The sequence below is a fragment of the Antechinus flavipes genome, chromosome 3 (assembly GCF_016432865.1).
Source record: "Antechinus flavipes isolate AdamAnt ecotype Samford, QLD, Australia chromosome 3, AdamAnt_v2, whole genome shotgun sequence".
NCBI classification, from domain to species: domain Eukaryota; kingdom Metazoa; phylum Chordata; class Mammalia; order Dasyuromorphia; family Dasyuridae; genus Antechinus; species Antechinus flavipes.
In genome coordinates, this window is record NC_067400.1 from 592,455,145 (window position 1) to 592,468,093 (window position 12,949).

The 12,949-nt window shown below is 35.9% G+C and overlaps 1 protein-coding gene across 2 annotated transcripts in view; it reads right to left on the reverse strand.

Annotated features, from left to right (window-relative positions):
• Positions 1–12,949, reverse strand: part of PRDM2 (PR/SET domain 2) — a 184,562-nt gene that overhangs the window by 114,883 nt on the left and 56,730 nt on the right. For both annotated transcript variants that reach the window (XM_051988511.1, XM_051988510.1), the window contains exon 6: positions 8,690–8,816. In XM_051988511.1, the coding sequence (XP_051844471.1) occupies positions 8,690–8,816 (127 nt within the window). The remainder of the gene's footprint in view (positions 1–8,689; positions 8,817–12,949) is intronic.

The window sequence follows — 12,949 nt, forward strand, 5'->3', positions numbered from 1 at the left end:
ACAACAAAATAAGTCCTACCTAGCACCTTGACATAAACAGATATGAACTTATATGTGCTAAATTAATTTCACATTTATAACAATTATACTATATCTATCTGCTTTGGTTGCTTAGTACCCATACCAATCAGGCCTGGGGAACTGTGGTTTCAAAATGTGGAGTTTCTTGTGGTGCCAGAGTGGCTAAGCTGGCCACTTCATAGAACTCCTTATAGCCCCATCTCCTGGCACTTTGCCAATCTGCCATTCTGCATGCGCCATGTGGCCTGAAATAGTCCCGGAACGTCAGCAGGAACCAGCTCCACTACAGCTCAGCTGCTGTCTCCATCTATTAAATGTATTATTTAACTTTAAATAGAAGCACTCTTGTCATCTTCATCCTTGCTGTTTGTAGCAGAGGTAAACTGACTTCTTTACTATGCTAAACAGTAAGGTGATTTGGGGGAAAGAGGAGGAGTTGGAATTTCTATATGGTTGTAAATATAGTAGGAAAGGATATGAAAAAAAAAAGGATTGTTATCCTTCAAGTCATGAAGAGAAAGAAATTAAGATGATAGGCAATGAAAATCTACAGTGGGTGACAGAATTCTCGCATGAAATTATTTCTTATCCAGTATAACAGGAAAATCAGGCTTAACACTTAAATAATCTCAATTAAGATCAAAGGATTTAAGAATGAAAGGGACATAGGAAATAATCTAATTCAACTCCCAAATTTTACATATAAAGAAATTAAGGTGAATTGACTTGCCCATCATCACATAGCTAGTGAGGAACAGAAAATAGAAAACAACCATGAATTCTTCATCACAGCACAATATCAATTACGACAAGAAATTTTTCTGGGTGAAGTGAAGTTCTCCCCTCAAGGTTCTAAATCTAAAACTTCATTATCAAAAAGGAGACTAATATAACTAAGAATTCTTTCAACATATTTTCTTTAGGACACAATCCGTCCAGAAAATACTAATTCATAATTTCCAGTTATAAAGTACTTTAATGTTTGCAAAGTGCTTACCCCAAAAAATCCAGGGAGGCAAGTAGCCTTAATCCCATTTTACAAGTGAGGAAACTGAGGCTCTCAGAAGTCCAGGGACCGTGGTTAGCTAATGAGAAAAGCTTTGAATACTGGTATCCTAACTCTAAATCTAATGCTCTATCCTCATAATACTAAAATGCCTCCCTAAAAAGAATAATTCAAAGAACAAAGTAAGTTTTATAGCTCATGTAGATTTTTGCCCAATACTAAGCACTAAGATTAAAATATCAGGAAACAGATTTCATTCTCTAAAGCTCCAACCTACACAGAAATGAAATCTTCCAATGAGTGTAGAGAGATCAGTGACTCTAGTTATTTTATTTTTAGAACTCAAGCACTAACTCTCTCTAGTAAATATTTCTTTTTCTTAAAAATAATGAAATATGCAAGTGACCTTATGAAGATATTTAAAGATCAAAAGGCTAGACACAAAAACTCAGTCTGTTCCAGTCAAAAAGTCATCTAAGTTGATTTCTCTCTAGACAACATGCACATGTGTATATATCTATTCACATACATACATAATACATATATACATAATAGTACATACATAATAAATATGTACACAAAATACACATATTGTACAACTTAGTGGACTCAATCAAAAATGTCTTAATTGTATTAATGACTTAATGTAAGGGTGGAGAATCTCTGATCTATCTATGGACAAAGATCTGAACAGAGTCAAATGCAAGTTACAAGTACTAAGAAAGGTTCTGGTTCTCTGACATTAAAAATGCTTCTCCATTCAACACACAACACAGTATAATCTTAGATCTTTTCTCAGTCTCCCCTTTATTAGCCTCCTGCTATTATCTTATCAATCCTTTTAAATCCAATTCCAATACCAACAGAATCCCCTGGTAATCTGCCAGTAAAGACTGTTCCACAAAGGAAATATAGGGAACTTCAGTACTAGCTGGTATACAGATACTTGTGTACATGTTATTTCCTCCCCTTTAATATATAAAATATAGTTATACTAGACTATAAATTCCAAGAAGTCAAAACTATAGATTAATCAAATTTTATCTCCTCAAATGTCTACAATAGTACTGAGCACACAAAAGTTCTGTGCTTATTAAAAGTAGTTATTCAATTCAACAGACATTTATTAAGTGTCTATTTTAGAGATAAAGTAAATACAAATACTTTGTAAATAAAAGGGAGGGCAGAGTACAGGGAGGGGAAAGGAAAAGTGTTAATAATAATTGTTGAATTGTTTCCTATAGTTAAAATACCCCTCTATTCATTAAAATCCTACACATCTTTCAAAAATTAAATTTAACCTATCCCCTACAGGAAACTTTCCTGAGTACTCAGGTGCAAAGTAATCTCTTTCTCCCTTCCCTCTTTTTTAAGCTGATAAATCCCATGCTCATAATCACATTTATCTACCTACTATTGTTAATTATCTTTTCACACTTAAATCTTAGTTCCGTAATAAAAGCCAAGAATCCTGTTTTCTCTCTTTTAAACTTGCCATTCTGACAACTTGGAGAAAAAGATGCTATTTCCCTGAACTTTTGTCCCTATGTGATGATTTTTTTTTCATTTAAATGGATTTTTTCCTAAAATATATTATATATTCTCCTTTCTTCTTAAGCTGAAGAGTATTTATTTTTATCTGGAGGGCCCTAGGATCATCATTCTGAAGAAAACCTCTGATTAGAAGACATTCTCAAGACATCTATGATGATGGTGAAGACTAACATCTCCTGGATCCTTTAAACTTTGTTCAGGTTCTTTAAACTTGATTCAGCTTTCTCTTCCCAACTTTGGAATCAGTGATACAAGTTTTACTGGCCCATCTGTCAGCTGAGGTCCAGTTCAGAAGGGCCTAAAGAATTCACCTATGTCCTAGAGTTAGCAAGTGTTATTCATCTCCATCGAGGTCAGTTTTAAATCCCAGGCTCTTTGAACTCCTCTATGTTGTTGTTGTTGTTCAGTCATGTCCCTGTGAACCATACTGTCCATAAGGTTTTCTTGGCAAAGATACTAGGAGTGGTTTCCCATTTCCTTTTGCAACTCATTTTACAGAAAAGGAAACTGAAGGAAGTAGGAAGGTAAATGACTTGCCCAGGATCACACAGCTAGTTAAGTGTCTGAGGCTAGATCGGCACTCAGATCCTCCTCACTCCAAGTCCAACATGCTATCCACCAAACCATCTAGCTGTCTCCTCCATGCTTCCACTCACCAAAAAAGACAAGCTTTCCCCCATATATTATAATATACTAGACAACTATACTTTTTTAATTCTGAGTTTAGGGAAATGCACGTATATCTCCCTTCCTGTAAAATACCACTTAATACTAGAGTGCTGTCACTATGACAATATGATTATTTGGAAATACCTTCCCTTGGCAATGTATCTCATTCTCCCTCCCCCCATTATGACGTGATTAATTAATCAAAATACCACTTTTGTAAAAATTTGCTTAAAAACTTAATAGATTTAGAGCACGGGACTATGAGGTTCCCCATAAGCAAAGTATACAAAAGGATATAGACTTTGTAACACCTCTTAATTTTGCAACACCACTTAAACCATTTTTGGTTGTCATAAAGTCTTTTTTGTTGTTGTTTTATTTCCGTTTCTCAGACCATGTTCTAAAGAAAGTCACTAGCTAACAGATGTTGGGCTAAGTATTTATAACCCCCATATAACCGAATAGGTGCCACAGAAAAAACACATAAGGATCATTCCATTCTGTATCTGCCACCCTACTAGATTTCAATTCCACTGTACAGAATTAACTCCCTTTTAAACTCAGCATTATGCTGGTAACTTAAACTAGCACCACCCTCCTTCAGTTTCTTCTCCTCTCTGATTGGAGGACCCCATACCAAATTCTGAGAAGCATTCCTTTATAATGGGGAGAAATTAGGCTCATTCCACTTTGCACCTGCTGCTCTGCCTGGTTTTACCTCCACAGAACAAGACACACCTCCAGTCAGAGTCCCACATTCTTCATGTCCCTTTAGATTTTAAGCTTTTTGAGGGCAGGGATTGTCCATTCATTGTATCTCTAGAACTTGCACAGTGTCTGGCACATAAGAGGTACTAAATCAATATTTATGGGATTGGATTGTAGAACTAGAGCTAGAAGAAATCTCGAAGGCCATTCAGTCCATTCCCCTTATTTTAAAGATGAAGAAAATGAGAACCACAAGTTCACACAGGGGGGTGCTATAAGGAGGATACCAAATATTTCTTTAGTGGTTTGTGTTGTTGCTTTGCTCCTCAACAAGCAAGTTAAGCAAACATCTTCATAAACTATGCACATAAAACATAGTCTTCCTGCAATTCAAACCAAAGTAAATGGTCTACAATCATCAAATATTAAGTTGTCTCAGTAAGAAATCAATTTGTAAACTGAGGGGATGAGACCTAAGCCACCCAATACAGCTATCATAACCAGTACCATTTAAGGGACTCCTCAATCATTATTTTATTATAAATACCATCACCACAAAAATAGGATCAAAATTAGGCAGCCTTCAAAGTTAAGATGCCAAAGAATGTCTGATATACACTTATAGTCCATCTTTAGATCAAAGCAAAATTGTGTTGGTTACATTCGATGGTCAGAAGCATGAAGTATGAACTGTCCACTTTGAATCAGTATCACTCAGAACATCCATTCTATTCCAGCCTACATGAGGATGATGAATTCTGAAATGTATTATATTCAGCACACAGCAGTACATACAGTAGCTATCACAAAAAGAAAACTTAATAAGGGACACAACTATGTACTGCATATGTCATCATATGACATGCACACACATCACTGTGTGGTTTTACATTATAAAGTAATTTGAGCCTTGCAATAAACCAGGAGGTACAGTATAAATACTAGCAACCCAGACTCAGTTACAGATTTAAGTGCCAAAGGTGGGATTCAAACCCATATCTTACCTCCTAGTCTAGCTGTCGCAAACATAAGTTTGGAGTTACATAGTTTTTTCTCCTTCTCACCTAAAATAACGGACTTAGATTTTCAGCATCTACCATACAACTTCAGTGCTTGACCTTCCCATCCAATTGTCCGACAGGATACTGGGGCTTCATCAACATGGGCAACCTGCCATATGCCTTTCTATAACAAGTATACTACAATCCTCCCTCTTGTCAACTTTTTATCTGGGAATAATCAAATCAATACCACCTCTGCTACTGGAAGACGCATGACAATTTACTATTCCAGGGATTCACACAGAAAGCCCCTAACTGTCCAGATAAAAATTCCTTTCCTGATACTGCCCTAGTAGAATGTAGGTTCCTACCAGGAAGCACTATTTGATTTTTTTTATTTATTTTCTCAGGACCCCACAGAGTACTAAGCATAAAGAAAGTGTTCAATAGATTCCCGCTAACTGACAACCCAAAAGTGAAATTTAATCTGATTCATTTAGTTTGACATCACTGTGGGAGAGGCTTTTCTTTAAATGTTTTTGAATTTACACATAAATCCTATGTAGGATTTCTTGTGGCCACATGTATTTTTTTAAAAACATGTATCCACATTGTTGGTGGAATTGTGAACACATCCATCCATTCTGGAGAGCAATTTGGAACTATGCTCAAAAAGTTATCAAACTGTGCATACCCTCTGATCCAGCAGTGTTTCTACTGGGCTTATACCCCAAAGAGATACTAAAGAAAGGAAAGGGACCTGTATGTGCCAAAATGTTTGTGGCAGCCCTGTTTCTAGTGGCTAGAAGCTGGAAAATGAAAGGATGTCCATCAATTGGAGAGTGGTTGAGTAAATTGTGGTATATGAATGTTATGGAATATTATTGTTCTGTAAGGAATGACCAGCAGGATGAATACAGAGAGGACTGGCGAGACTTACATGAACTGATGCTGAGTGAAATGAGCAGAACCAGGAGATCATTATATACCTCAACAACGATACTGTTTGAGGATGTATTCTGATGGAAGTGGATCTCTTCGATAAAGAGAGCCTTAATTGATCAAAGATGGAGAGAAGCAGCTACACCCAGAGAAAGAACACTGGGAAATGAATATAAACTGCTTGCATTTTTGTTTTTCTTCCCGGGTTATTTATACCTTCTGAATTCAATTCTCCCTGTGCAACAAGAAAACTGTTCGGTTCTGCAAACATATATTATATCTAGGATATACTGCAACCCATTCAACATGTAAAGGACTGCTTGCCATCTGGGGGAAGGAGTGGAGGGAGGGAGGGGAAAAAATCGGAACAGAAGTGAATGCAAGGGATAATGCTGTAAAAAATTACCCTGGCATGCGTTCTATCAATAAAAAGTTATTTTTAAAAAAATATATGTATCCAAGATTTAGGCATTTAAAAATCTGTTCCCACATAATAGTTAATTCAAAAGAAGTTAGGAGTCACCACATGTCAAACTTTTGATTCTGAATGACAAGCAGGACTTTTTTTTACTCACTTGGCCCTAATTAGATTATTTATCTAGGGAATGAATTTCAAGTAAGTACTTCAACCAAGATATAGTACTCACTGGTTTTATGTTGAACTATAGTTACTATAATAATCATTTAACAAATGATGGGTTATCCAGCAACATGTTAACTAAATCCAAAGTTGTCTCTTAAGCTCCCCAAAGTTATTAAAAAAAAAAAAAAAAAAAAAAAACTAAACAGAATTTTCCCTAACTTTCTTTTATACAGTCTTAAATATACAAACTATAAGACCCCATTCTTCATGGCAAATGTTTCCAACTCAATTCATCAACAACAAAATTAAGTAACAGTGTAAATAAAAGCACACAAGATGAAAGATGCTATGTTAAAGAGCAGAAAAGTTTCAAGGAAACTCATACGAATAAAACAGAATTTGCTTTTAGTGACTGAATATAGATACCTAGATAGCAACTTACTTAGAAAATCTAGAGAAAGATAATAGTCATTTCAAGTATGAATAAGGTAAATCAACATCAATATCTTAACAAAAAAATTAATTTAAGAAATGCAAAACAATCCCAATATTTTAAAAGAACAAGAAGTGGGCAATATTTTAGTTCTAACAAGTTTTTCCAATTATAAATAAAATATGTAAAATTACTGCTAGGGAACAAATCCTTGATTTGGATGAAAAACAATTTTACTGAGCAAAAAATGTTATTCATAAATGGACTGGTCTTTTCAGAGTTTCTTTTCCTTGGAGACGCAAAAATTTTATCCATTACCCAGGGGGAAAAATGTCAAAAAAAACTATATAGTTAAAAAGTAAAAAACTAATAGTTGAAAATGTTTAATGTGCATTTAATATGACATCTGTAAATAATTCATATTTAGGGATATCTGATGCATGGGATATTACTAAATTATTGACATTTATAACTGAAGTTGGCAAACAAATGTGAAAATTTATTTTTACATAAAACATCCAAGCTTATGACACGAATTACGTATGCATGTATATTCAATCTCTGTGAAGGTTCCTCAAATTCACAGTAATACTCCAAATAAAAGCTTGTCAATGTGTCAAATAGATTATCATATGAAATACTCAATCAAAAAATTGTCCTAAACAGAAATGATTGGAGGAGGGAAAAAGAGGAGAAAAGGGTAACCATAACCTTAAACTCAGATTTCAAAATGTCTTGTCCATTAAGTATATTCTATTACATTTTGAAGGAAATTTCCACCGTGAGCGACATTAAATGACATTGTTTTTATTTTCCTAGAATACTACTGCTGAGGTGGAGTCTTCACAACCTAACAGAGCTTATTAGTAATTTTTAAATTTTTTTTCTTTCTATCCCCCTGAAAGCAAACCATACGTACACTAGAGAAACACTACTATATCTACTTTTTAACTGTAATTATAGAATTATTTACAAAGGTTCAATTATTCATCACTTAAACAATATTAAAAAAAAAATTAAACTATACGTCCAGTTTTACCAACAGTCGAATTGTTTGACACTCTCAGCTGTGGCTTGCTGCCTTAAGACCAAAAGGAAACTCTGAGAGAATCTTGCACTGAGGTATGCTTCTACAAGCTGAAAATGTCGCTCTTTACATTTTATGTCGTGTGGGCTAAAACTGCACTTCAAACACAGTAACTTAAAAATACTCCTTTCCCGTCAGAGTTCAAACTCTTTACGTTTACACAGACTGGTCGCCCACAGCCCACTTTCTTTTCCCCCAGGAGCAGCCGGCTCTTGCACCCTCTATCTGCGGAGGAACAAGTCAGAAAGGCACCGAGTCGGTGCCCGATTCCAGCCCGACTCAGGGAGCCGCGAGTCCGGGGGCGCTGGCGCGGCCGCCTATGATTCAGCAGACACGCCGCGGTCCCTTTAAGTCAGAAGTGCTGAGCCCGGCGGCCGAGCGGGTGAACCGCGGAGTCCGCAAAGGTCACCCAGCTCCGGGAGCGCGGCCCGGCCGAGGGGGGCCCTGCCGGCGCCGGGGAAAAGTTTCTAAGTCGGACGACCCTCCTCCCTCCCCAGTGCGGGCAGGCCCGCGGGGTCTGCGGCCGTTCTTCGGGCCGGGCCGAGGCCGGCGGGGAGAGGATCGGGACGAGGCCCCGGGGGGTGAGGGAGGGTGAGAGGCCCGGGAGGAGAAGAAGGAGGAGGAGGAGGAGGAGGAGGAGGAGGAGGAGGAGGCAGCAGCAACGACGGCGGCGGGCGGCCCCTACCTTTCTTGGCTTTCGGCGAGCTCCGCTTGCTCCGGGTATTGGCTCTCTCTTCCTCTATAGCAGCTGCTATCTCCGGGTTGTCTTCCCCATTGTACCACACTAGCAGCTCCTCGCCCGGCTCAATTGGCTGCAGGGAGAACAGAGAGCCAGGCCACACCAATCAGGACGAGGGTTGTTAGCGAGGGGGGAGCCAGCCCGGGCTCCAGGCCAGAGGGCGTGGAGCTGGCGCTGGCGATTACAAACAGCTGGACGCGGCTCTCGCCACAGATTTCCTAACTCACTCACTCACTGACTGACTGACTAACCAAACAGGAAGAACCCTTTAACCCGCGGCGGCGGCGGCGCGGCAGCCAAGCCTGGGTCGGATAGAGCGGCCGCGCCTCCGCCCCTGCCCCCGGAGAGCAGCGCGCCCCTCAGCGGGGAGGAGGACCGACGCCCGCCTCGGGGCGAGCGGCAGGAGGTCCGTCAGACTCGCCTAACTGGGCTGGCTGATCCAGGGAGATGTGAGATCGCCTTCAAAAAAAAAAAAAAAAAAGGCACAGGAACTCAAGGATCCAAGTCCATGGCAAAACAGGAATAAGATAAAGTATAGCCAGGAGAATATCTGCCCCTGAGAGAGGTCATTCGACTCTACCAAGAGAGGGTCCTGAACCTCATTCAAGGTTCATTTATTTATTTTTAAAATTTAAAAAAAAAAAAAAAGGGGGGGGGGGGCAAATAATGGAACTGTTTAGCCTTGGGAAGTTGTTAATTCTTTCAAGACTGTCAGATTTCAAAAAGGCTCAATATTTCTTCCCATATTTCACTGTAAAGTCCAACTCATTAAGAAAAGAATTTCAACCTGAAAGACCCCAAAGGAGATTGAAAATTGAAAAAAACTTAAAAGGCAACAATATAATTGCTTATTTTACATACATATATATACACACACACAACTCAGAGAGGCAATAATTGCATAAAAATCAAAATTATTAAATTACAAAATTGTATTTACTATTCAAAAAATTCAAAAAGAATTTAGGAAATTCAGCTTAATAATACTGCATATTTAGAAAGAGATTAAAAGTAAGAGACACAAATGAAAGCACAGAAATATGTTTAAGAGAATGCCAATTAACTGATATAATGACAAAAGTATACATGCCATTCTATTTATAAATACACTACTATTTATAACATACTAAAAAAAGACAGACATCACAAGTACAGAAATTATAGTTTTATTAATAAGGCATTTTAATATTGCTAGTCAACTACTTAGGAAAAACCACTCAGGAATAGGACAATTATTTTAATGTTTTGCTCCTATGTATCGTATCAGAATACTTAAACATCAGTATAAGTTTGAGAAGAAAATATTGAACTTTGAAAAAATATATATTGCATACAAACTGATTAGATGGAAATTTAGATCCTTTTAAGATGAATACTGGAATTGACTAAAAATCCTTTAACCTTTATAGATTCTCCATACATTACCAACACCCTCCACACCACACAAAAGATCTTTCAAGAAATATAAAATCTCTCCTACATGATAATATATTCATCTATAAGTTCTTGTCTAGAATCAATTAAATTTAGACCAAAAAACTTATTAGACTTTATCAATAGTTAAAAATGGTAATTAAAGTTACTTTTAACATTCATGGGAAACTGAATTATGTTTATCAGTTTATCTATATTTCCCTAACTCATACATCCCAAATATAAACATTTCTTACCCATAAGTCAACCTGTTCCATGGCAATGTAATTTCAAAATATTTGTCTTCTTGTTTATTGGCATGTGCAATAATTGGAACATGGGAAAAAATTATTTGAGGAAAAAAAGCAAAGTAAAATAAACATCTAGATGTTCTAGGTGAAAAATAGGAAGAAGGTTAAGGAAAGTTATTTTCCTTTCTCAAAACTCAAAGACAATCTCCAATTTTTTTAGAGTAGCACAAATTGCAAGCAATTTCTACATCCCTGGTATTCTATTCCAAAAGAGTTTAAGATTATGTGGTTTTTTTTCTTTAAATTTCCAGTACTTAGTATTAAGGAAGCATGTTGTTTAGCTGAATAGAGTGAAAATGGGAGGAATGCTACATTTGAAATCAATCAGGAGAGCTGAGGCAGCCTGATATAGAGTATGAAGTCTGAATGTGGGAGCCAAAAGATTTGGGTCCAAATCTCTGGGTGGTCTCTAGCTGGTGATCTTAAACAATTACCTTAATTCTTTAGGGCATTAACTTTCTTACCAATAGATTATTAGGCCATTAAAATGTCACCTACACAAAATTACAAAAATTCCCAAAGATGCCTCAGTGCTATTTATATTAGCAAATGGTTTCCTATAAGAACACAGTTTCACAAATAGTAATACTCCTTCCATTTACCATGACTCTTTTATTCCTTTTTTATGTCCTATCTGAAAGAATAGGACACTTTTTAAAACTAAGTCAATAAATATGTAGTTTCAGGGATCCTTTTATAAAAAGATTAGGTGACACCATTTCTATTTGACACCAAATATCTAAATGGTTAGATGGAGAATAGATGGGAGTGCAGGGGAGAGAGAAATAAGCATAATGTCAGTTTCTTTCTTCCTTTAAAGCCTTTAACACAGAAATTTGGCATAATGAATATAATGAAAAATTAGATAACAAAATATAACAAATGACAAATTCAAAAAAACATTAGGAAGATCTATATGAACTGATCCAAAGAGACATAAAGAAAAATATAAGACAAAAAAGACATGCTATGTTTACATTTATAATCTATGTAATATATATTATATATATTATATGTATAATATTAGAGATTATATACATGTGTGTATATACACACATACACATATACATAAACTGGGAAAGAAGGAGAGAAGGGAGAAAAGGAGAGAACATGACATCAATTTAGTTAATAGAAGCTAAATATTATCTTACAACATCCTGAAATCTTAAAATCTTTACAATTTACTACTGGTTAACTTGTGAAGTGGTTTAGACAGTTTGCATTTCAATTTGGAATTAGGAGTGAGCTTCTGATACCCTTTGACCGATAATTCCACTATAAAGTAGAAAGACAAAAACAAAAGTTCTATCAATATAGTGAGAAAGAGAAAGAGAAAAAGAAATAAAGATGTCTGTACACATTTTACATACACATGTCTTGCTATATAATTTTGTATTATATCCATTAAGCCTTAGTTTTTTTAAGTTATATCTTAACTTAGCCATAAATATAGTATGACAGAATCATACTGTTTTTTGAGTTCGCCACTTATAACAACAAATACTACTATGAAGACTAGAGAGCAAGAAGAGGTGTATAAAGAGCCCCACTTTGTCATAACCAAGAACTGGAAACAAACTATGTTCTTATGAACTGGGCAAAGGCAAAAAAACAAATAAAAAATAAAATAAAATAAAGCAAAACACTAAGGCATAATGAACTTAACAAAAAATTAGGTAGCAAAATATAAACAAATGAGAAATTCAGAAAAACATGGAAAGATCTATATGAACTGATCCAGACAGAAATAACAGAACTAGAGACAATATATATATATATATAGTGAATCTAACAATGTAAATTTAAAAAAAAAAAAATGGATCAAGTGAAACTGAACTCTTAACAAAAACAAAACCAAAAAACAATAAAGTCCTGGAGGACAGATAATAAAACATTTTTCCTTCTTCATGACAAGAAGTTACAAACTTCCAGAAGAGAATATTCTATATCAAGATAGAGACAATCACTATTTTTGATGCTTTTCTTTTTCTTTGTTAAAAGGGAGGGGGAGAGGGAAGGAGGAGAGAAAGAGAGGGGGCTGAGAGAGAGAGAGAGAGAGAGAGAGAGAGAGAGAGAGAGAGAGATCATAATCTAAAAGGGATTGGAGGTATGAGATTACCAATATAACAAAAGGCATTATTAAAACATAATTTTCAAAAAAATTTAACTTAAAATCTTGAAAATATGACAAAACAAATTCAAAATTGGCTAAAAATAGGGAAGGCCAAAAATAAAATTAAGAACATTCAAAACTGACAGATCAGCTAAGAAATAAGCAGCCAAAATATCTGGCACAGATTATTTTTCTTATAGAATAATTTGTCAATATAAATTAAAGCATAGAAAATTGGTCATATCCTTTGAGACAATTATCTCATTACAGATACTATATTTTAAATATAACAAACATATAAAAGAACTTTTTGTCTATTTAAAAATAGTTACTTTGTGCAAGCAAAAAACTGGTGAACAACCAAAATAG